The 26,423-nt window shown below is 42.1% G+C and overlaps 1 protein-coding gene across 1 annotated transcript in view; it reads right to left on the bottom strand.

The window, feature by feature from the left end:
* LOC140485873 (uncharacterized) overlaps window positions 1–26,423 on the bottom strand; it is a 55,054-nt gene that overhangs the window by 6,111 nt on the left and 22,520 nt on the right. Inside the window, exons 3-10 of the mRNA XM_072584326.1 lie at window positions 25,762–26,277; window positions 22,783–23,046; window positions 13,751–13,863; window positions 11,384–11,603; window positions 8,835–8,972; window positions 6,360–6,497; window positions 4,527–4,598; window positions 1,965–2,077 (exon numbers count right to left, since the gene is read on the bottom strand). Of these exons, the coding sequence (XP_072440427.1) occupies window positions 1,965–2,077; window positions 4,527–4,598; window positions 6,360–6,497; window positions 8,835–8,972; window positions 11,384–11,603; window positions 13,751–13,863; window positions 22,783–23,046; window positions 25,762–26,277 (1,574 nt within the window). The remainder of the gene's footprint in view (window positions 1–1,964; window positions 2,078–4,526; window positions 4,599–6,359; window positions 6,498–8,834; window positions 8,973–11,383; window positions 11,604–13,750; window positions 13,864–22,782; window positions 23,047–25,761; window positions 26,278–26,423) is intronic.

The raw sequence follows: 26,423 nt of genomic DNA, 5'->3' as shown, positions 1-26,423 counted from the left end.
CATTCCCAGCTTCAGCTGGTTTGGGGATCATTAGGTAGAACCTATGCTTGGAGACCACCAGAAATTTGACAAGGATTTGCTTCTGAATCATAGAATCCCTACAACGTGGAAACAGGCCCTTCGGCCCAACAAGTCCACACGGGCCCTCGGAAGACTATCGCACCCAGACCCATTCCTCAATTACTTTACATTTACCCCTGATGAATGCCCCTAACCTGCGCATCCCTGAACACAGCGGGCAATTTAGCATGGTCAATTTACCCAACCTTCCTTGGATTGTGCGAGGAAACTGAAGCACCTGGAGGAAACTCACGCAGACACGGGGAGAATGTGCAAACTCTACACAGTCATCCGAGTCTGGAATCGTACCAAGATCTCTGGGGCTGTGAGGCACCACTTCTAACCATACCGTGCTAGCCATGTTCTGATCCTAGAACATTGTTGAATGAATTTATGTGAATAAAAAAAGCTACTAGATGCAGTTACTTATCCGGCAAGTTCAATTTTATATGGCTTGAACAATATATTGAGAATGAATTAATCTATCTAACTGACCATCCCAGTTTTATCCCCATTATGTTTATTACAGTGTAAATAATACAGTGACAACAAATTGAGTTTCAGCTGTTGGATTGCTTCACATTTTATGGCTTTTAGAAGTTAATTGTTAAAAGAAATCAGCATATGTGACATGTAAGCTCAAACTCTGATCCTCCACTCCCTCCTTGTGCTAGCAATCCAAAAGGAATTCCCTCACCTATTGATTCTGATGACATAATAAAAGTTCCAGTTCTCTTTGCTTACTGGGCAAGTATTGCTGGCATTAATGGGCTTGGAATGCATTGGCCATGGAAGAAATTACTGCACCATGATCCAAACTGCCTTTTATCTTAGCTTTGGTTTGTCTCAGTCTCCTTAGTGTTGATTCAGTTGGTAATGCTTGTCTGGATGGAGACATAATTAAGTAAGTAATTCCAGCTCTTTATTCGCCCATTATCGTATCCATTATCATAGTGTTGCTCCTTTCTCAGTTTCTACCTCAGAGACTCTTCTCTCTATCACTGATTGATTTACATTACCCCTTTACTCCATTAACCACCTTTCCTCCCTAGTTAATAAGCTGATCAGTGATGCCCTTCAGATGATTAAACACATCTAAATGAATACAAGCGTTAGGACATCCAAGAGTACACATATGCAACATTCATATCGAATAAAAGCCATTTGTATTGAGTCATAGAGGGATACAGCATGAAAACCAGGCCCTTCAGCCCAACTTCCCCATGCCACCCAGTTTTCACTATTTATACTAGCCCCATTTGCCTGCGTTTGGTCCCTATTCCTCCATACCTATCCCATCCATATACCTGTCTAAATGTTTCTTTAATGATGAAATTGTACTCGCTTCCACCATTACCTCTGGCAGTCCATTCTAGACAGTCACCCCACTCTGGGTGGAAAACTTGTCCCTTTTGTATCTCTCCCCTCTTACCTTTAACCTATGCCCTCTAGTTTTAGACTCTCCACCATGAGGAAAAGCTGTTCAATATTGACTGTATCTACGCCTCTCAAGATTTATATACCTCTTGTAAGGTCACTCCTCAGTATCCGACGCTCCAGGAAAAACAGTCCCAGTCTGTCCAACCTCTCTTTATAACCCAAACCTTCCAGTCCCGGGAGCATCCTAATAAATCTTAACTGCACTCTTTCTAGTTTAATAATCTCCTTTCTATAATAGGGTGACCAGAACTGCAAGCAGTACTCCAAATGTGGCCTCGCCAACATCTTGTATGAAATCACAAATTTATTACATTCCTTCTTCCTCCTTTCCTCCACAACCTGTTTCCAACTTTCCCCATCCCAGCCGATCTCTGCTGGCTAAATCCTATCTGAATAATTCCATCATCTGAGCAGTGAAACAGATTTATTAACAGGAAAACAAAGCAAGAAGTTGTTTCACTTACTGCATTTCTAATTTCTGATGATAAACTACTGTAGGCTTCACTTCCTGGATTTCTTAGGTCATTGGTGAATGTCTTGGACTTTAATGTAATGATTGTCTTGAGCATTCTCCTGGCTAGAAAAACAATAATCAACTGATCATTCATCACCCAGCTATTACTCAATTTGTAAGGGAACAAATTGATCAGAGGTTGAAATAAGAAATTTTGTTTTAAAATTGCCCCACCCTATTGTCCTGTTACAAAACAAAAATACTGCTAGAAATATCAGACAAAAACAAGAACTGCTGGAAATACTCTACAGGCCCAGTGGCAACTGTGGAGAGAGAAACCGAGTGAATGTTTCGGATTCAGTGACTTTTCACAAAAGCTGATCATCGTGACCTGAAACATAAACTCAGTTCCTGTTCCTCGGATGCTGCCTGACCTGCTGTGCTTTTCCAGCACCACCCTAATCTAAATTCTGTCCATAATGTCAGCTTGATCTGCTTCCACTTGCTATTGCTTTTATTGTCGGCAAAGTTTATGTTTCGTCATTGCAAATGAGGCTGTCATTAAATTATATTGTTTTATGTGTAATGTCAATTGTTTAAACTGAACAGGCACTAATGAATATGCAAGAGAAATGTCATATAATCGAGCATATTGCATTAACACGTGGAACCTCTTCTCACAACTGGATTAAGAGACCTCTTCTAGAGTACTTTCTCCAGTTCTAGTCTCTCTGTTATAGGAAGGGTATTATTAAGATGCAGAAGAGATTTACCAAATGTTGCTGGGATTGGATGGTTTGAGTTATAAGGAGAGGCTGGATAGGCTGGGACTTCTTTCTCTGCAATGTAGGAGATTGAGAGATGACCTTGTAGAGGTTTAAAAAATAATAAGGAGCAGAGCTTGGGTGAATGGCAGTTGTCTTTTCCCTAGGCTAGGAGATTTGAAGATGAAGGGAAATATTTTTAAGGGGAGAGGAGAAAGATTTTTAAAAAGATATGAGGGGCTTTTTTATATATAGAGAGAGTGGTTTGTGTTTGGAGTGAACTTCTAGAAGAAGTGATGGATGCAGTTTAGACATTTAGATAAGTACATGAATAAGAAATGTTGAGAGGGATGTGGGCCAAGTGCAGGCAGGTGGGATGAGTTTGGTTTGGGACATGGACTGTACAGTTGACATGGACTGATTGGACTGAAGGCTGTTGAGGTCTAGATTAGAGTGGTGCTGGAAAAGCATAGCAGGTCAGGCAGCACTTGAGGAGCAGGAAGCCTTGATGAAGGGCTTTTGCCCAAAACATCTATTTTCCTGCTCCTCGGATGCTGCCTAACCTGCTGTGCTTTTCCAGCACCACTCTAGTCTAGACTCTGATTTCCAGCATCTGCAGTACCCACTTCTGCCTCTGTTTCCATTTTGTCTGATTCTAACTCCTGGAATGGGATTTGATTCTGTGAACTGTTAATTCAGAAGAAATGGCATTTTGACCGACTACGTTTTATTCTTTCAGATTATTCCTGCAGATTATGAGAATTAACTGGATTAATAACAGTTCTGAACAAGTGTCAAAATATTGGACTGATAACTCTGGTTCTGTCTTTGCAGATGCTGTTAGATCTGTTGAGTTTCCCCAGTACTTTCTGTTTTCAATTCAGACCTCCAGCATCTGCAGTTTTTTTTAAAACATTATGGTGTCTTGGACTTTTTTTTAACTACAGTTAGCTCCACAATTTGCATTTGTAGAGTGTTTTTTGAAGAACAAATTCCAAGTGCTTAACAATTCTAAAGAATTGACAGCCATTGGGAAAGGCAGGCAAATAAACAGGATAATCAGAAGTTTATTCTTAGTGGAGAGTTTAAAAGTGGGAGAGGAATGTGGGGGGAGGTAAGGTCTCAGTGAGGGAAATCCAGAGGCAGGGCCTTAGCAGGGAAAATACAGAAGTCAACCATGGTGTGGATTTGAGGGGTCTACAGCACAGGCATTTACAATTACAGGAACAGCAGGCTAGAGGGCAAAGGTGAAAACCTAATGGGGTCTTGTGGTGCTATGATAGTATCCCTACCTATGGGGCAGAAAGGCCAGATTCGGGTTCCACCTTTGGATATAAAATGTGCTTCACAGCATACACAAACAGATTGATATGTTAAAAAAAATCCTGAATGCAAAATCTAATTTATAAGCATTGGCCAGGCTACAGTGCCAGTATTTGTAATGAACAAAGAAAGTAACTCTTTCAAACAAGCATCTCCACGTTTTAAAATGTTTCAAAATTTGTACGCAAAATGGTTATAAGCACAAAAGAAGTTTTCAAAGCTAAATGTTGACCCGATATTGAGGGTACTGTTGTCGCAGGTATTGGAACGATCAAGCAAAAGGGTGATCTGTAACGGGACTTGACAAAGTGACTCCTGGCACTACAATTTAAAAAGTACAACAGCAATTTATATTCGCAATGCTGCCAAAAGAAATGTGCTGTTGAAGCTTTCTATCTGGCCTTTATCAGGACAAATGATAGGATGCAAATTCCAAAGTAAGAAAGCATTTCTACTGCAAGAGTAGGGAGGGTGAAGTTACTTACAGGGACAGCTATTATTTGTCAAACATTGAAACACAGCACAGGGATCTTCATTGGTGAAGCAGTTATTCGGATCTGCATTGACAAAAAAAAAAGACAGGTCAGTCAATAATCAATATAAGTTCCTTATATGCAATCCCAACACCTCTGCATTGACAAGGTACAGTTGCAGTTTCTATTTCGGTACATGTTAGTCTTGACTGGTGGCAAGTCAATCCTAAAGAAAACCAGGTGGAGTCAAAACAGAAGGAAAATGAAAGGGGCAAAATCGGATTTAGTTATACAGTGAGTGCCTAAAATCTGGAAAGCATTGTCTGTAAGGGGATAGGAAATCCAATCTGAAAATTCGAAGAAAAATTCAGGGCAAGTTTGAAAGAGCAGGGGGGACCCAATACAATCAGAGAGGGCCAAACGGTCTCACTCAGTGCTCTCCCATTATCTATCATTTACTTTGTGCTAAGGCCAAATGTTTCCTGCAAGGTTATTTGTTCAAATAGAATTAGCAATATGGTCACTCGCTCCAGTTTACAACTGTTCATGTTCAAAGAGGATTATCAGTACTTTGAGATGAATGAGAACCCTGAAGTAACCTCTCCCACAGATCCATGCTGTAACCTGTGTCTGACTGAGAATCCAGAATGTCTCAATGCTGGACAACAGAAGTTACATGGCTAATTTCCTTTTTGATATTCACATTAACAAGGTAACATTATAGTCGTGAGGTCAACCTATTATCTTCGTTGACTATCAAGTAAAATTTCTGCATGTGTGACCCTCTGCAGCATGTTTTTGGACTTGAATAGAGCAACACTTAAAATTTGTGAGACATTCTCATGTTAAAACTATTTTGGCATCATTAGTAACCAAAGTGACATCACATGAAATGGACGTTTGCCAATATCAGTGTTTGGTTGGATCAAAGCTTTAATGTAGTCAGGAATAACGTGGGCCTGGCAAAATCCAAAGTGAGCATCAGTGGCCAGATTATTGTCAAGTAAGTGCTATTTGATAGCAGTAATCAATGATCCTTTCCATCATTTTGCTGATGATTGTGATTAGACTGATGCAGCAGTAATTGACTGGGTTAGATTGGTCCTGCTTTTTAGGGACAGGACATACCTGAGCAATTTTTCACATTGTCAGAAAGATGCCAGCATTGTAATTATACTAGAACATCTGGGCTGGGGACTAGTTTTGGAGAAAAAGTATCAGTGCTATTAATCTGACCAGAATATTGTCAGCACTCAGAACATTTACATGATATCATGTGGAGTGAGTCAAATTGAATAGGTGCTGCCATCTGTGATCCTGGGAAGGAGACTGGGATGGATTGTCAATTCCGATCTTCTGGCTGAAAATTGCTGTGAATGCTTTAACCTTTTCCTTTCACTCACACACCAGGATCTCAAGATGGGGATAATCATGAAGCATCATCCTCCTCAGGTGAGTTATTTAATCCACATCTGGATGTGAATGGACCTCAGGCCTTAGATTGGATCTGTTGGCTGAGGAATTGCTGAGACCTGCAATCATTTGATGCATATACTATTTGTTATGCATCACGTTGACAACATATTCAGAAGAGCAGCGCTCTGAAAGCTAATACTTCCAAATAAACCTGTTAGACTGTAACCAGATGTTTGTATGATTTTTATCTTTGTTCACCCCAGCCCAACACTGGCACCTTCACAACGTAACATAATTTTAGTTACATCAGGTGCTGATTCTGTAATACCTCACGCACTCTACATTGAACTATAAGACAACTACCCCAGCATCTCCCCAGATTACACACTCACTCTCATCAATCCTGCTTTAAGCAGTTCCAGTATTTACCTTTGCACTGTGTGCCCGGGTTTGATGGTTTGGAATCTAAAATGCCCTGGAAACAGCCACACGTGAAATTTCCTGGGGTGTTTGTGCAGACCGCTAAATCAGAGCATGTATGATTCCCAGTCTGACACTCGTCAATGTCTGAAACAAGAAACAGATCACATCAATCAGTTCGAGCAAAAGTTACTTCATGGGATAGCGTAGGGGGATGAGCTTAGACTAGTTCACAGGTCGGCTCAACATTGAGGGCTGAAGGACCTGTTCTGTGGTGTATTTTTCTGTGTTCTCTGTTCTGTGACACCATGACACTCTTCTTGACATTCCTGTATAAGACCAACCAAGTTATTTATCCACTTACTTTAAAATATTAAGGGAGTTTTCTTCTCAAAGGGCAGAGTATCCGTGGAGGACTGTTGAGGCTGGATCATTGAACAGAGTCAAGAATGAGAGAGACAGATTTTAAATTAGTAAGGGACTTGAGCGTTTTGAGGATAAGGCAGAAAAGAGGTATTGAGGGTTAGGAGATCAGCCATGATCTTGTTGAATGGCACAGCAGACTTGATGGGCTCATGTCCTACTTACACTCCTATGTCTAACAGTCTTACCATCCAAGGTTGCAATGAAATGACCATAAGATAAACACAAGAGAATTCACTCACATCTTAATATCACCAAGACTAAATTGGAAACATTTCACATTCCTTACTTTCTCAACGTTATTGGTTTAAACAGTTCAGGTCTTTACATTTGCATTGTGTTCCTGGATTTGCCGGATTGGTATCTGTCATTCTCTCTAAACAGCTTTACGTGTAATTCCCTGGAGTGTTTGTGCAGCTAGCTAATGCAAAGCATGTGTTGTTCCCCGAGGTAAAAACAATGACTGCAGATGCTGGAAACCAGATTCTGGATTAGTGGTGCTGGAAGAGCACAGCAGTTCAGGCAGCATCCAAGATGCTGCCTGAACTGCTGTGCTCTTCCAGCACCACTAATCCAGAACATGTGTTGTTCCCCGTCTGACACTCGTCACTGTATGAAACAAGAAACAGATCAATATTATCAATAGGAGTAAATGTTACTTTAAACTGATGATTTGGGGTGAGATTCAACTCAGGTGGTCTTCCAACCTGATGCATGTCTCCAAGAGTCTTCTGTCCATGAATTTAGCTATGCACACTCTAGTGCAAGCTGCATTCCGTCTTGTGCAAGCTCCATGACTAGATTCTATTGGCAGTTCCAGTACAGGCATGTCAGATGATGAACTTTCGGTGCTTTTGCAAAAGACTGAAGGAGTGTCATAGCACAGAAGCTGCTGTGATTCCCTCACTTTACACGATCCTCACTTCAATTTTAAATCATCAAATTAGGAGCCAGCAGACTGTCACACAGGTGATCGGAGGTGCATTAACATTATTTGTGACCAAGCTTTGTTTGTGTGTGGTGTGTGAGGTTAAATATGACATTTCTAAAGTCGTGTGTAAGAATGAATAACCTTTGCTATTTTAAACTCACAAAAGCTTGTTGTTAATACATTAAATTTAAATATATGCTCCTAAAATCGAAAGAAAATCCACGTCCCTTTCACACACACACAAAACATCCTAGTTCCAACCGTTGTAAAGCACATACATTCCATTCATAACAGAGGATTGAATGTTATACTTTCTTGACTAAGTGTCTATTGCATCAAGTTATTTGGAGGGTTTTTTTTGACACGAAGATGAGAAAACTTCCTTGCAGCTTTTTAACAAACTTGCCTTAATCACTACCTACACCATTCCTATGATGAACCTCTTGGTTGACTCTATCCCCAAATTACCAGAAAGCTAAGTATTAATGAGGCAAAGTGTGCTCTAAGAAAGCAATTGCCAAGCAATAATTCCAATCAATTGGCAACTGACTGCTGCCTCGTGAGAAACTTGGCAAATGCATAAAAGATGCACCGAGTTGTTTCTGACACTGAAATGGACCTCACTGGAATTCACACATGATTTAGCCACAAACCTCACCATAGCCCAATATGCTAGTTCAGGCTCCTGGAAGAATCCACCTTATTACTTTATGACATTCTTCCTGACATTACACCATTAGTTTAAGAAGTCATTCTCCCACTTATTTTAAATGTGTACAGGAGTTATAAAATAGCAGTGAAGTGGTTATAAGATAAAATTTAATATCACAGGGATTAATTTAGAAACATTTTCACATTCCTTACAATCTTACCAATCATAGCTTAAACTATTCAGATCTGTACCTGTACACTGAGTTCCTGGGTTTGCCGGATTGGCATCTGTCATTCCCACTCAACAGCTACACGTGGAATTCCCTGGTGTGTTTATGCAGGTGCCTAAGGCATGTATTTCTCCCCGTCTGACACTCATCAATGTCAGAAATAAGAAACAGATAAAAACTATCAGTAAGAGCAATGATTTACTTCAAATCGATGGTTTCAAGTCGTGTTAAAGTCAGGCAATGTCCTACCTTCACAGATCCTTCCTGGTGTATTGGGGCTTGTGTCACTGAATCCAGCATTGCACTGACAAGTATAAGTTGCGTTCAGTCTAATACATGTTCCATTAGCTGAACAGTCATTCAACCCTGGCTGGCAGCTGTCCCTCTCTGCAACAAGATATACACAGAGTAAATTAATTGAAATATTCGAAATGCTGAATTACCAGACTATTACTTGATAACTTTTTCATAAAACCAAGTACAAGCTTCCAAATGAACCTGATGGACTATAGCATAGAATATAGAACATCGAATAGTACAGCACAGTACAGTATCTTTGGCCCTCGCTGTTGTGCCGACCTTTTATCCTACTCTAAGGTCAAACAAACCTACACACCCCTCAATTTACTATCATCCATGTGTCCATCCAAGAGTGGCTTAAATGTCCCTAATGTATCTGACTCTACTACCACTGATGGCAGTGTATTCCATCCACCCACCAATCTCTATGTAAAGACCCTGCCTCTGATATCTTCTCTAAACCTTCTCCAATCACCTTAAAATCATGCCCCCCATGTGATAGATATTTCTGCCTTGGGATGCAGTCTCTGCCTATCCACTCTACCTGTGCCTGTTCATCCTGCACACCTCTATCAAGTCACCTCTCATCCTTCTTCGCTTCAATGACAAAAGCCCCAGCTCCCTCAACCTTTCTTCAGAAGACATGCCCTCTAATCCAGGCAACATCCTGGTAAATCTCCTCTGCACTCTCTCTCTAAAGCTTCCATATCCTTCCTATAATGAGGCAAACAGGACAGAACACAATATAATGTGATTTTTAACTTTGTCCACCCACGTCCAACATCATCTCCTCCACATTATTGATAAATTTCAGCCTTGGCTTTTCATCCAACTTTGATGGTTTCCTTGGACTCACTTGAGACTGCATAATTCACGAGAAGATGAGACTGGGTAGTTTCAGTTTAATATCTCTGTAAGTTCAAATGAAGCGTCATTAAATTGGAAATTTCACTCAGATGTACAACACTGCAACTTTGTACATTGGAAAAGGACAAGTTAATTTATATGTGCATTATCAAACAAAATTTGATACTGAGCCACATAAAGGAATACCATGCCAAGCGATCTGCGTTAGGTCAATAGGTAGCTTTGAAGGAGCATTTTAAAGAAAGAGCTAGAGGTAAAGAGACAAAAAAGGTCTGAGAAGGATTGCCTGTGTATAAGAACCAGGCAAGTAAGTCATATCAGCCAATGAGGGAGCAATTAAAATTGGAGATGTGCTGGTGTTCAGAATTCAAGAAATGGTGTGATCACAGAGGAAGATACAGAGACACAGAAGCTACAGACACAGAAGGTCAGGGATGAGAACTCTTCCCCACAACTCAATTAGGTTTTTGGTGGCTAACATTCACCAAAGATTTGAGCATTCAAAGTGCTCATTGGCAACTTCAACCAGAGTAGGGGAAGTGATAATATTGTTGGCTACCTGGACAAATAGCAATTGTTGGGAAGCGAAAGCAGTCTTGAAATAAATAGAAAATCTATCAGGGTCCTGACATAAAATCCATGGTAGACAGAGCGTCTTCAGTGGGAATGCAATCAAACGAGATAAGAAAATAAGTCAGATTTATGGGCAATTAACTGTGCGCTATATGCTATGCAGTGGAATTCTCTTCCCCAGAAAGCATTGGTTGTTGAATTTCTTCATTGCTGATCTAGATAGAGCTATGATTAGGAAATGGGTCAAAACAGGAAGAATGTTCTCTCCCAGAGGGCTGTGGGTCTATAACTCATTGTCTAAAAGGTAAACAAAAATGGAAACTTTCACCTCGTGAAAAGTGTCGTAATATGCATGTGAATGCCCTGCATGTCCTGGGACATGAATCAAGTGCTGGACAATGGGATTAGGGTGTCAGACCAATGCAGATTTGATGGAAAGAGTGACCTCCTTCTGAACCATACCTTTTCCTGTATTTAGAATATTTTTCTAACTATTCCCAGCATCTCCCTGGGTTGTCATCTTTGCTTTTTACTGTGCAGATGTTTCATATGAAAAAGATATCTTTGAAAGAGAGTGTTTCAATCATTTGGGTGTCTCTCTGTCTCTGTCTCTCTCTGTCTCTCTCTCTCTCTTTCTCCCCCCTCTCTCTCTCGCTCTCTCTTGATGGCAGTTAGTCTGTCGATGGCAATTACTCTATCTGACATTCAAAATGCCTCCTTTTTTTACATCCCCAACACCATCCTGGGTCATAATTTAAACTTTTTGGTTAAATTCGAATTGTTGTCAAAACTGCAACCAACTCAGGTATCTATTTCACAGCCAAACTTACGTATTTTCAACTTTTCAGTATACTCTGAGACTGCTGGTGAGTCATATCACAGGTGCTTGTAAGGTCTCAGTGCAAAACAGCTTTCACTCTCTCTTAAAGGTACAGCACACACCTTCAAATTCATAACACTCTCACGTGGCTTTTGCAACTTAAAAAGTACATCATGCTTGATATTTTGTTAAGTTTTATCAAGTCATTGGTGGAAAGGCTTACATTTATATTCCTTACCTACGATGCTTGTGTTTTGAAGATCCACGTTGAACATTTCGCTGGTATTTAAAGATTTAGTGAGCACATCTGTAACTGTAGCTATAGGGGCAGTCACATTTGTTGACACTGCAACTTCAAAATCCACAAGTACACTCCCATTCCTAATGGAATTAATTTTAATTCTAAGGCTTCCTCTTTCGTATAATTCCTTGAAATTTTCATTGAATCCACGCACCAGCTGAAAGAGAAAGCAAATATCCGTTTCCAACATTTGTCTCTTTCGTTTCCCCATAGTATATGAGCATCACAAAAAGCCTTTAAATATTGGAAGATCCACAGACAAGACTTCTCCCTATCAGCTTGATTCTAATGAATGAAATTGGAGGGCTTCTCAACTGTGTTTCAACTTGTTTGTCTGAGAATTGCAAAATTACTGGTTCAAAAGCAAAGCCAATTGTGGACATATATCTGATGCCAAACTTCAGCACAGTAATAACAGGATGTGAAATGGCAGGAAGTTTTGATACAGAGCTAGTTGCAGATTATCGTTGTCTGCGTGGATGCCAATGATTTAAATGCAATGAATGCAATGCAGACCTTCACCAAGATTCCTTTGACAGCACCTTCCAAACACGCACCATTTATTTTTTGGAAGGGCAAGGGCAACAGGGGAACACGACCTGCAATTTTTCTTTGGAGCCATTCATGATCTTGACTTGGTTTAAACTTATTGGTTAAATTCGAATTCTTGTCAAAACTGCAACCAACTCAGGTATCTATTTCACAGCCAAACATTACATATTTTCAATTTTCCAGTATACTCTGAGACTGCTAGTTAGTCATTCCTTTACTGTTGCTGGGTCAAAATCCTGGAATGCACTCCCTAAAGTCATTGTGGATGTGGCCTATACCAAACCAACTGCAACGGTTCAAGACGGTAACATCTTCTGAAGTAACTAGGTTCAGGCTTTAAATGCTCATCCAGCCAACAATGCTCACATCCCATGAATGAAAAGAAACTAAAAAACATCATTACACTGTCTGATTCCAAGCAAGGAATTGTCATTTTTGCCTGTCTGTAAATGATTATATGAATGGTGTTTTGTGCTGGACCTCAGTTTGCTTACAAGCACTTTATCTTATGGGAAAAATACTTTTCAGGATAACTGAGTTGTGAGGTTATTTTGACACCCTTACCAGTTTGGAGATAATTGGGGATATAGAAGCATCAATGGGGTATAGCAGACATCTCACCTGTTGTGGAATTTGCACAGGATCTTTTTTCTTTTGTTCTAAATTTTTTTAACATAAGAAGAAAACTAAAATGCTAATTTATCTGTTCTTGCCACAGACACTAATCAAGTTGGTGGTGGCCAAATGGGAAACATTCTTGCATCCTAGTCAGGGGATTAGGCATTCAAGTGAAGAGGCAATGGCTTAGCGGTACTATCACTGGGCTGTTAATTGGAGGCCTAGATAATGTGCTGAGGCCTTGGGTTTGAAGCCTGCCATGGCTGATACTGGGATTTGAATTTTTTTTCTCAAAAGTCTGGAATTAAGAGTCTAATGATGACCATGAATCCATTGTCAATTGTAATGAAAAAAACCCATCTGGTTCACGAATGCCCTTTAGGGAAGGAAACTGCTGTCCTTACCTGGTCTGGCCTGCATATGACTCCAGACCCACAGCAATAGAGTTGACACTTAACTGATCTTTGGGCAATTAGGCATGGGCAATGAATGCTGGCCCAGCCAGCAACATATTCATCCTGTCAATGATTAAAGGAAAAACAAAAGTCCCACTGAGAGATCCAGGTAGATCTTTTGGTGCAGTGTTATGGGAATTCCATATTATTGAAGGTGCTCTGTCTTGGTTGCAAAGCAGATTGGGGCTGTTGGTAACAATATCCCCTATATATCAGGGAGTTGAGAGAGGATTGAAAATGGTAAATATCTGAAGATGTTTCCCAAATGAAGGTTTCCCTCAAGGCTTTCAAGGGGAGACTCTGAAAACATTGTGAAACAGAGAACAAGGCGTGTCAGTAGACAGGCTGTTAATTACAATGTGACTAAATGTTACACAAGAAACATTAAAATCATACAAGGGTACAACATGACATTAAGGAGCAGGGTAAGGCCATTTGAACCCTCAGGTCTGCTGTAACATTTCTAAGATAAAAGCTGATATGATTGCAATCACAAATCCACATTCCTGCCTATCTTGATGACTTAGTACATCCTTACTGGCAAAAATCTATCAACAACTTCCTCAAACACTGTTTCAAGGAGAGAGTTCATGGGATCACGGGATCACGGGCTGTCGACTTAACAGAACTAAAAGGGGGCCCAAAGTGAGTATTCCTCCGAAGCGAGGGAATAACTTACATCAGCAGTGAAATTCCTTTCAAAGTCTTTGAACTTCTTGCTTTGTTTATCTTCAAGATCTTGTTCAAATTGCACATTTGTAATTCTCGTTGATACTTTCAGCACAACGGCAACTTTGAAAAGAAAAATGAGCAATTTGCATAATTATGAATTTGATTCGTATGAACATACAAACTTAAGATGTAGGAGTTGGAGATGACCACTCTACCTCTCAGCTCTGCTCTATCATTTAATAACTTCATCGAAGATCAGCTAACTACACTTTTTTGCCTCCCACTGATAGCCTTCCACCCCCTTGATTATCAAGAATCTACCCACTTCTCCCTTAAAAATGTTTTGTTCATTGCCTCATGAATCTCTGTGAAAAAAAGACCCTATCTCAATTTCAAATGGCCAGCTAGTGAATTTTAAACCATAACACTAGTCCTAGATTCTTCTGCAAGAGGAACCAACCTCTCCACATTTAGTCTTCAGGGAAAAAAAACAGAGGTTTGTTTTTATTTGAATCACTACTATGGTACTCAATTGCCCTCACAATATGCACATGATATTGTGACACTTATTAAAACTTCATTCCAGAAGGTACATGGGAGTCAGAAACAAACACAGAAATTGCTGGAGAAGCTCAGTAAGTCTGGTAGCATCTGTGTTGTATTTGTATTCCTAATTATTTGTTATATTTATTTTTATATTAAACTTTGGCGATTCACGCACAGGGGCACACAAATTTGTTTGGATCATAGACTAGAAAATCTTAGAGTTTTGAGGAAAGGTCACTCAACACAAAACTTTAACTCTGATCTCTCTCTACACATGCTGCCAGACCTGCTGAGCTTTCCTGTTTTTGAGGATGGTTAGTCCAGGATTCTAGACTGAGGTAAAAACAATGACTGCAGATGCTGGAAACCAGATTCTGGATTAGTGGTGCTGGAAGAGCACAGCAGTTCAGGCAGCATCCAAGTAGCTTCGAAGCTCCTTGGATGCTGCCTGAACTGCTGTGCTCTTCCAGCACCACTAATCCAGGATTCTAGACTGTTAGACCACAGGCATGAATTGAATTGAATTGAATTGAATTGAATTGAATTTATTGTCACGGATACTGAGGCACAGTGAAAAGCTTTGTCTTAAAACTGGCATTGTAGACAGAGGCAGCAGCTGATGGTCTGTTAGCTTGGGCTGTCTTTTTGTTTGATCTGCCATATCATGGGGTAGAAATGATTTCATGACCAAAAATTAAAAAAAAACACTTTCATGTAAAAAAAAGCTTTGTCTTGTGAGCAATACAGGCAGATCATGGAGTTAAGTAGCATCGATAAGTAAATAATAGGTAAAGAGCAGTAAAGACAAAAACACAGGTACAGGTGAATAGAACATAGAACATAGAACATAGAAAAATACAGCGCAGTACAGGCCCTTTGGCCCTCGATGTTGCGTCGATCCAAGCCCACCTAACCTACACTAGCCCACTATTCTCCATATGTCTATCCAATGCCTGTTTAAATGCCCATAAAGAGGGAGAGTCCACCACTGCTACTGGCAGAGCATTCCATGAACTCACGACTCGCTGAGTAAAGAATCTACCCCTAACATCTGTCCTATACCTACCACCCCTTAATTTAAAGCTATGCCCCCTCGTAATAGCTGACTCCATACGTGGAAAAAGGTTCTCATGGTCAACCCTGTCTAAACCCCTAATCATCTTGTACACCTCTATCAAGTCACCCCTAAACCTTCTTTCCTCCAATGAAAACAGCCCCAAGTGCCTCAGCCTTTCCTCATACAATCTTCCTACCATACCAGGCAACATCCTGGTAAACCTCCTCTGCACTCGTTCCAGTGCCTCCACATCCTTCCTATACTATGGCGACCAAAACTGCACACAATACTCCAGATACGGCCGCACCAGAGTCTTATACAACTGCAACATGACCTCAGGACTCCGGAACTCAATTCCTCTACCAATAAAAGCCAGTACGCCATATACCTTCTTCACTGCACTATTTACCTGGGTGGCAACTTTCAGAGATCTGTGTACATGGACACCAAGATCCCTCTGGTCATCCACACTACCAAGTATCCGACCATTAGCCCAGTGCCCCACCTTCTTGTTACTCTTACCAAAGTGAATCACCTCACACTTACCTACATTGAACTTCATTTGCCACCTTTCTGCCCAGCTTTGCAGTTTATCTATATCCTGCTGTAACCTGCCACATCCTTCCTCACTGTCAATAACTCCACCGACTTTCGTATCATCCGCAAACCTGCTCACCCAACCTTCTAGCCCCTCCTCCAGGTCATTTATAAAAATGACAAACAGCAATGGTCCCAAAACAGATCCTTGCGGAACACCACTAGTAACTGCACTCCAAAATGAACCTTTACCATCAACTACTACCCTCTGTCTTCTTCCAGCCAGCCAATTCCTAATCCAAACCTCCAACTCACCCTCAATGTCATACCTCCATATTTTTTGCAGTAGCCTACCATGGGGAACCTTATCAAACGCCTTGCTAAAATCCATATACACCACATCTACCGCTTTATCCTCATCCACCTCCTTAGTCACCTTCTCAAAGAATTCAATAAAGTTTGTGAGGCACGAGCTGCCCTTCAAAAAACCATGCTGACTACCCTTGACCACATTATTCCAATCCAGATGTTCATAAATCCTATCCCTTACAATTCTCTCTAATGTTAAGAGTTTGTGAGTCCATTCAGTGTTCTAACAACAGTTGGGTAGAAACTGTTTCAAAACCAGCTGGTGCGTGTGTTCAGGCTTCTGTACCTTCTCCCTGATGGTAGAGGTTGTAGAAAAACATTTCCAGGGTGGGATGGATCTTTGAGAATGCTGGCGGCCTTTCCTTGACAGTGGGCCTGGTAGATGGATTCTAGAGATGGGAGGTTGGCCTTTGTGATTGTCCAGGCCGAGTTCACCACTCTCTATAACCCTCTCCGATCTTGAATGGTACAGTTGCCATACCAGGCAGTGATACATCCAGACAGAATGCTCTCAATGGCACACCTATAAAAGTTGGCAAAGGTATTCACCGTCATGCCAAACTTCTTCAGCTGCCTGAGGAAGAAGAGACGTTGTTGAGCCTTTGTAACCAGTGCATCCACATGAAGAGTCCAAGAAAGTTTGTTGTGGATGACCACTCCCAGGAGCTTGACACTCTCCAATTATTCCATCTCTGTGCTGTTAATGTGTATGGGGGGTATGAGTAACATCCTGATGAAAGTCAATAATGACTTCCTTGGTTTTGCCGGGGGCATTGAGAGCTAGGTTGTTCTCAGTGCACCATTTTTCCAGATCTTCCACCTTCTGAGGTTCGACCATGACTATAGTGGTGTCATTAGCGAACTTGTAAATGGCATTAGCCTGGTATTTGGCGACGCAGTCATGGGTATACAGTGAGTACAGTAGGGAGCTGAGTACACACCCCTGGGAGGCTCCAGTATTGAGTATTAGTGAGGATGAAATATTGAGCACATCAATCTTTCCAAGCATACTGGGAATTTCTCCATAATACATGAAACGACTGCCATCTGAAAGCCATTTCAATGGAGAGAAAATTGAGCCCGTTCATTACAAGATCAAAATTTGTGCCATGCTGATCTCAGAGGCAAAGTGAATTCACTCACCTACCAGATCCCCTGCGTCATAAAGTTCACAAAAAGAACGTACCCTCTGTGTTAGAATGTCCAATCTCTCAGCCAGTTTCGACAGCATCCTTATAAAGTAAAGGTGCTACAGTCCTACAGACCATAGGGTCAGTCTCTTTCTGTCAACAGAGACAGATGACTGGTAGTGGTTTAACCTGAAGGTCACATCTCAGTCAAGCGGAGAGACTGAGAAGAGAGTCCTTAATTATAATCTCAGCTATTGCAAGAGTTGAACCCACACATTGACATCACTTTGCATCACAAGCCAGCCATCCAGCCAACTGAGATGGTTGGAATCTAACCTACTTGTCCTACATAGAACGTAGAACATAGAACATAGAACAATACAGCACAGAACAGGCCCTTCGGCCCATGATGTTGTGCCGAACATTTGTCCTAGCTTAAGCACCCATTCATGTACCTATCCAATTGCCGCTTAAAGATCGCCAATGATTCTGACTCTGCCACTCCCACAGGCAGCGTATTCCATGCCCCCACCACTCTCTGGGTAAAGAACCCACCCCTGACATCCCCCCATACCTACCACCCTTCACCTTAAATTTATGTCCCCTTGTAACATACTGTTGTACCCGGGGAAAAAGTTTCTGACTGTCTACTCTGTCTATTCCTCTGATCATCTTATAAACCTCTATCAAGTCACCCCTCATCCTTCGCCGATCCAATGAACAAAGGCCTAGCACTCTCAACCTATCCTCGTACGACCTATTCTCCATTCCAGGCAACATCCTGGTAAATCTTCTCTGCACCCTCTCCAAAGCTTCCACATCTTTCCTAAAGTGAGGTGACCAGAACTGCACACAGTACTCCAAATGTGGCCTAACCAAGGTCCTATACAGCTGCAACATCACTTCACGACTCTTGAATTCAATCCCTCTGCTAATGAATGCTAATACACCATAGGCCTTCTTACAAGCTCTATCCACCTGAGTGGCAACTTTCAAAGATCTATGAACATAAACCCCAAGATCCCTCTGCTCCTCCACCTTACCAAGAACCCTACCGTTAACCCTGTATTCCGCATTCTTATTTGTCCTTCCAAAATGGACAACCTCACACTTGACAGGGTTGAACTCCATCTGCCACTCCTCAGCCCAGCTCTGCATCATATCTAAGTCCCTTTGCAGCCGACAACAGCCCTCCTCACTATCCACAACTCCACCAATCTTCGTATCATCTGCAAATTTACTGACCCACCCTTCGACTCCCTCTTCCAAGTCATTAATAAAAATTAGAAACAGCAGAGGACCCAGAACTGGTCCCTGCGGAGCTCCACTTGTAACTGGGCTCCATGCTGAATATTTACCATCTACCACCACTCTCTGACTTCGACCGGTTAGCCAGTTTTCTATCCAACTGGCCAAATTTCCCTCTATCCCATGCCTCCTGACTTTCCGCATAAGCCTATCATGGGGAATCTTATCAAATGCCTTACTAAAATCCACGTACACTACATCCACTGCTCTACCCTCATCCACATGCTTGGTTACCTCCTCAAAGAATTCAATAAGACTTGTAAGGCAAGACCTACCCTTCACAAATCCATGCTGGCTGTCCCTACTCAAGCAGTGTCTTTCCAGATACTCATAAATCCTATCCCTCAGTACCCTTTCCATTACTTTGCTGACCACCAAAGTAAGACTAACTGGCCTGTAATTCCCGGTGTTATCTCTATTTCCTTTTTTGAACAGGGGCACAACATTCGCCACTCTCCAGTCCCCTGGTACCACCCCCGTTGACAGTGAAGACGAAAAGATCATTGCCAACGGCTCTGCAATTTCTTCTCTTGCTTCCCACATAATCCTAGGATATATCCCGTCAGGCCCGGGGGACTTGTCTATCCTCAAGTTGTTCAAAATGCCCAACACATCTTCCTTCCTAATAAGTATCTCTTCTAGCTTACCAGTCCATTTCACACTCTCCTCTTCAACAATACGGTCGCTCTGGTTTGTAAATACTGAAGAAAAGTACTCATTCAAGACCTCTCCTATCTCTTCCAACTCAATACACAGTCTCCCACTACTGTCCTTGATCAGACCTATACTCGTTCTCGTCATTCTCATGTTTCTCACATACGCATAAAATGTCTTGGGGTTATCCTTGATCCTTTCCGCCAAAGATTTTTCATGCCCTCTCTTTGCTCTCCTAATCCCTTTCTTCAGCTCCCTTCTGGCCAGCCTGTATCCCTCCAAAGCTCTGTCTGAACCTTGTTTCCTCAACCTTATGTAAGCCTCCTTCTTCCTCTTTACAAGACATTCAACCTCCCTCGTCAACCAAGGTTCCCTCACACGACCATCTCTTTCCTGCCTGCACATACATATCAAGGACACATCGTATCTGTTCCTTGAAAAAGTTCCACATTTCCACGACATCCTTCCCTGACAGCCTATGCTCCCAATTTATGCTCCTCAGATCCTGTCTTACAGCATCGTATTTACCCTTCCCCCAGTTGTAAAACCTACCCTGTTGCACGCACCTATCTCTCTCCATAACCAAGGTGAAAGTCACAGAATTGTGGTCACCATCACCAAAATGTTCACCCACTAACAAGCCCATCACTTGTCCCGGTTCGTTACCAAGTACCAAATCCAATATGGCCTCCCCTCTGGTCGGACAATCTACAAACTGAGTTAGAAAAGCTTCCTGGACACACTGCACAAACACCGCTCCATCCAATCTACTTGATCTAAAGAGCTCCCAATCAAAATTTGGGAAATTGAAATTGCCCATGACTACGACCCTGTGGCTTCTGCACCTTTCCAAAATCTGTTTCCCAATCTGTTTCTCCACATCTCTGCTGCTATTGGGGGGCCGATAGTAAACACCCAACAAGGTGACTGCTCCTTTCCTATTTCTGACTTCAGCCCATACTACCTCCAAAGGCAGATCCCCCTCGAACTGCCTTTCTGCAGCCGTTATGCCAATTCTAATTAGCAAGGTCACCCCCCCCCCCCTCCTTTTTTACCACCCTCCCTAATCTTACTGAAACATCTGTAACCAGGAACCTCCAACAACCATTCCTGTCCCTCTTCTATCCACGTTTCCATGATGACCACAACATCGTAGTCCCAGGAACCGATCCACGCCTTAAGTTCACATATATAGACTCAATCTACAAGGAACATTGATCAAACTTGGATTGTTTTCACTAAAGCGTCAGAGGCTGGGGTTGACCTGATAAAAGTACATAAAATGATGTGAGGCATGGATAGGGTGGAGAGTTGGAGTCTTATTTCCTAGCGTGGAAATGTCATGTACTAGGGGCCATTGGCTCAAGGTGAGAGGGGGAACATTGGAAGGAGATGTGTGAGGCAAGATTTTTAATCAGAAGATGGTAGGTTTTTAAAATTCGTACTTGGGTTAAGGACGTCACTAGCCAAGCCAGCATTTATTGCCTGCCCCTAATTGCCCAGATGACAGTCAACCACATTTCTATGGGTCTGGAGTCACGTGTAGGCCAGACCAAGTTAGGATGGCAGTTTCCTCCCCTGAAGGACATTGGTGAATTAGATGGGTTTTTTCAACAATTGGCGATGGATTCGCGGTTATCACTAGATTCTTACTTCCATATTCTACTGAGTTCACATTACACTATTAGCCATGGGCAACTTGGGTCTTTAAATTAACAGTCCAGTGATAATACCATTAGGCCATCGCCTCTCCTAATGTCTGGAAGACATTTAGATAGACAATAAAGGGATATGACCTTGTGTAGGGAGTTGGATTAACTTAGAATAGCTGGATTAGTGGTGCTGGAAGAGCACAGCAGTTCAGGCAGCATCCAAGGAGCTTCGAAATCGACGTTTTGGGCAAAAGCCCTTCATCAGGAATAAAGGCAGTGAGCCTGAAGCGTGGAGAGATAAGCTAGAGGAGGGTGGGGGTGGGAAGAAAGTAGCATGCCAAGGCATCAATGTGGACTTCAACAGTTTCCTCATTTCCCCTTCCCCCACCTCACCCTAGTTCTAAACTTCCAGCTCAGTAACTGTCTCCATGACTTGTCCGGACTTGCCCTACCTGCCTATCTCCTTTTCCACCTATCCACTCCACCCTCTCCTCCCTGACCTATCACCTTCATCCCCTCCCCCACTCACCCATTGTACTCTATGCTACTCTCTCCCCACCCCCACCCTCCTCTAGCTTATCTCTCCATGCTTCAGGCTCACTGTCTTTATTCCTGATGAAGGGCTTTTGCCCGAAACGTCGATTTCGAAGCTCCTTGGATGCTGCCTGAACTGCTGTGCTCTTCCAGCACCACTAATCCAGAATCTGGTTTCCAGCATCTGCAGTCATTGTTTTTACCTTAGTTTAGAATAGCATCATGGCTGGCATAGACATGGTGGGCTGAAGGGCCTGTGGTTGTGCTGCACTGTTCTATGTTTTGCCTACTGTGACAGCAGCTGCTAATCCTTTGAAGGGCTTTGCCCTGGCAGATCAGTGCAAGCAGCTAACTCACGGAGGAGACCTAGACAAAGCTGAAGGGTAATTTTTTCAGTATTTTCTTCCGGTGCTGGGCCGCTCTTCTGTCTTTCCAAGCTCAGGCTTGCCAAGAGGCTACTGGTCCCTACTCCAACCACTGTACAGCTGCCCCTCCGAAAGGAATGGGTGACCAGCAACAGTCTAAGGAGGACCAGGTCAGCAGTGTAACAGTTCCACTTCACCAGCCCATTTTACATTTTGGAAGTTGATGAGGGTGCTGGCTTCTTAAGGGAATGCAATCTGGCATCACAAGCTGCCCGATGCTACAGGACGAGAGAAAGTTACACAGAATACCAACATTCCGATCCCCACACCACCCCCAACTTAACTACCACCCCTCCAGACATCCACCCTGCAACAGCACCAGGGTTAGCGTTGACTGGGTCCTGCAATTAAGTAAAACCAATAGCTTTAACCCATATCAAGATCCCTCGACTTGGTCTTAGCAACAAGCAACTGAAGCTAACTTAATGATGCGTGAATGTTCCATATTCATGATTTAACTACAGTTAAAGGACTTTTAAGAAAAACTTTAAACAAGGAAAGTTGATCATCCAGAACCCAAGCATCATTGTTTTTATGTGGACTTCCACCCATCTCACATTTCAGTCTAATTTACAACATTCTCACACGTAACAATACTGAGGAGAATAAAATGTAAACATCAAAACTTCCTTTGCTCTGCTTCAAGCACACTCAGTCTGCAATAGAATTGCATGTTGAGTTGTTCGTCTAGTTGTCAGCAATGTTAATCCTGATTTAAAACAATGAAACCCAGAGCTAGGCCTCAGTAAGCAGCTTCCAGAACCCATTATAAAGGCTAATCAAGATGCAGAATAAGCAATTGCAACATTGAGCATTGAGAAACCTACTTGTCCTGACTCTGCGTGTGATAGACTGCAGCTGACCACACGTTGTTGTTTCGATTGTGATGTGATATTCAATGTCAGGCTTGAGGTCATTGAATTCGGCTGATTTTTCCTCAGTTTCCTTCCTCTTCCCATCAGTATTTAACTGTACTGCAGTAATTGTGACAGAAAATGTCAGCTGCTTCATGACATTGTTTGTGTCCCAGGTAATGGAAATTGCTTCACTTTGAACGGATATCAAATTAATACGAATGAAGTTCAGTGGCTCTGCAAAACAAAACCACAAGATTATCTGTAATGAAACATCAGCAATTAATCATTGTCAGGCAAAACAGTCAATTTTTTGAAAGTTCATTGATGCCTTATCAGGCATAGCTTTAAAGCAATGTGTAAACAAAGCAAGATCAAAAGTCACCCTATACCAGGTTATAGTCCAACAGGTTTATTTGATTTGGAGATGCTGGTGTTGGACTGGGGTGTACAAAGTTAAAAATCACACAACACCAGGTTATAGTCCGACAGGCTTAATTGGAAGCACACTAGCTTTCGGAGCGACGCTCCTTCATCAGGTGATCACCTGATGAAGGAGTGTCACTCCGAAAGCTAGTGCTTCCAATTAAACCTGTTGGACTATAACCTGGTGTTGTGTGATTTTTAACTAGGTTTATTTGAAAGCATAAGCTTTCTGAGCATTGCCCTTTCATCAGCCAAAGTGACAAGAGAACAGCATTCTGAAAGCTTGTGATTTCAAATAAACCTGTTGGACTATAACCTGGTGTTGCGTGACTTCTGATCTTGCCCAACCCAGTCCAACATTAGCACTTCCACAGCATGGCTAAACAAAGGCAGGGTGATGTGACAAAACACATTCCACACAGTCTGTAGTTGGTTCAGTAATTCGGGCTGAGAATCCACTCCATTCAATGTGATGAATGCAAGTTCAACTGAAACACTCAAGAGGGTTATTTGGATGGAAATAATTGGCACAGATATTGGAAAAGGGCAGGAGATTTGTATTAGACAATAGAGCCACAGGCCAGTTTTTAAAAATTGGACCAGCATTTATTGCCTGTCCCTAGTTGCCCTTGAGAAGGTGGTGGTAAGCTACCCGCTGGAACAGCTGCAGGCCATGTGCTGTAGATAGACCTACAATACCCTTAGGGCGGGAATTCCTGGATTTTGACCCAGTGACACTGAAGGAATGGGGAAGTCAAGATGATGAATGGCTTGGAAGGGAACTTGAAGGTGCTGCTGTTCCCATGTTTCTGCTGCCCTTGTCCTTCTGGATGGAAGTGGCCCTGAGTTTGGAAGGTGCTGTTTAAGGATCTTTGGTGATTTTCCACAGAGCATCTTGAAGATAATACACACTACTGTTACTGAGCACTGGCAGTAGAAGGAGTGGATACTTGTGGGTGTGGTGCCAATCAAGTGGGCTGCTTTGTTCTGGATGGTGTCAAGCTTAGTGTCATTGGAGCTACATCCATCTAGGTAAATGGGAAACTTTCCATCACCCTCCTGACTTGTGTTCTGTAGATGGTTGGCAGGCTTCAAGGAGTCAGGCAATGAATTATTTGCCACAGTATCCCCAGCATCAGACCTGTTCTTGTGGCCTTTGTGCTTATATGGTGAGTCCAGTTGAGTTTCTGGTCAGTGATAATTCCAGGATATTAATAATGGGGAATTCAATAATGTAAAACTATTGAATGACAACAGCCAGTTGTCTCTTATTGTAAATGTTTATTGCCTGGCATTTTTTGGGTGCAATTGTTTCTTGCAATTTGACAGCCCAAGCCTGGATATTGTCCACTTTTGGACATGGACTGCTTCAGTATCCGATGAGTTGTGAATGGTGCTGCACAGTGTTTAATCATCAATGAACATCCCCACTTTTGACCTTATAATGGAGGGAAGGTCTATGCTGAAACACCTGAAGATGGTGGTGCCTAGGACACTACCCTAAGGGACTCCTGCAGAAGTATTCTGAAGCTGAGATTGGCTGATCAATAACAAGAATGGCCAGCTTTCAATGTGTCAGGTATAGGTCCAACCAGTGATGATTTTGCCCCTTGATTCCAATTGCTTCTAGTTCCAGCCACCTTCTGCACCACTATCATTCTGTGATCAACTTCAAATGTTATCTTCTTCAATAAATGGGTTGAATTCAATGATTCAATGTGTAGACTGCAATCAATGTTCTTACCATTTGGGTTAAAAACACAAACACAGGAAGATATGATCCAACATTGAAGACAGAGATAAGGAGGAAATTCTTCTCCCAGAGGTTCCTGAATCTGTTGAGGCCAGGTTATTAAGTATATTCAAGGTTGAGATAGACCTATTTTTAATCTCAAAGGGAATCAAGGCTTATTGGAAATGGCAGGAAAGTGGAGTTGTGGATTATCAGATCAGCCATTATCTCATTGAAAGGAAGAACAGGCTCACTGGGCTGACTGGCCTACTTCTGCTGTTATGATGTCATCATCCCAAACTGTTCAACCCAACATGTTCACTCTGCATTATGATAGACTCCATACAATCCTACTTAACTGCAAAAGGAAAGTGTTTCAACTAAAATCCCAGAGTAGCATCTAATCCTGCTGCCTTTAAGAATTGACTATCGATCATTTTTCTTTCCAAACAATTCTAAAGAGTTCAGCTGGTGAAACAATAAAGTTGCATTTCTTATCCTTTGATCTCAATCTTGTAGTCAGTTGGCTTTTTCGAAGAGTTTGAACTGATGGATATCAAAAGGCCTTCAGTATTAAGAACATCTGCCCCACCAATCACAGATATGTCTGGGCATATTCTACTCATTACCTGGTAAACCAGCTCAGAGAATTAGCCAGGAAATGCTTTATTTCTGTGATTTAGTTGCAGTAATCTACAAAATATCATAACGTAAATACCTTTTGTTCAATGCTTAATCATTTGCCCTATAATTAGGGGGAGCCACCAGATATTAGATATTAGCAAGCAACTTACCACAGAGCCCAGTGGTCACCTTGGTACTGGTAGCAGTTGTTGTTGTGGGGTCTGTGGTGGTAACAGTAGTCGAGGTTGTTGGAGACGTGGTGGGAGAGCTGCTGACAGCACTGATAGTTGTGATGGTACTGGTGGTGGTTGCTGCTGTCGTGGGAGTGGTGGGTGTTGTGGTGGTAACAGTAGTCGAGGTTGTTGGAGCTGTGATAACAGAGCTGGCTGTGGTGGTGGTAGCAATCAGACTGATGGTGCTGGAATTGGAGGTTATTGTTGTGCCATCAGAACTAATGATAGCCGGTAAAGTGCTGGTAGTTGGGAGGGTCGTGGTGGAGGGAGCAATGCTGGTAGACCTGTCACTGCTGGCTGGGTTTGATGTTGCACCAACGCTGCTGGTTGGATTGAAAGAGATGGTGGTACTGCCAGATGCTTGAGAAGTAATTGTTGAAACGATGTTAGTTGATGAGGAAGTGGTGCTGAATATGACTCCTCCTGAGGCACTGTCAGTGGATACAGTGGAATCTATGACAATGTCAAAAAACAAAATTATTAATCATTTATAAAATAATTTAATATTATGTTTATTGTCTACCCACAGCCCAGTTTGAACATGATAAACCAAATAATCAGATGTGGCAGCAAAGCAGAAGAAACATAAAGGAAAATAC

The sequence above is a fragment of the Chiloscyllium punctatum genome, chromosome 15 (assembly GCF_047496795.1).
Source record: "Chiloscyllium punctatum isolate Juve2018m chromosome 15, sChiPun1.3, whole genome shotgun sequence".
NCBI lineage: Eukaryota > Metazoa > Chordata > Chondrichthyes > Orectolobiformes > Hemiscylliidae > Chiloscyllium > Chiloscyllium punctatum.
Note: the sequence above shows the minus strand (reverse complement) of the source record. Positions and strands in the feature narration are given on the sequence as shown.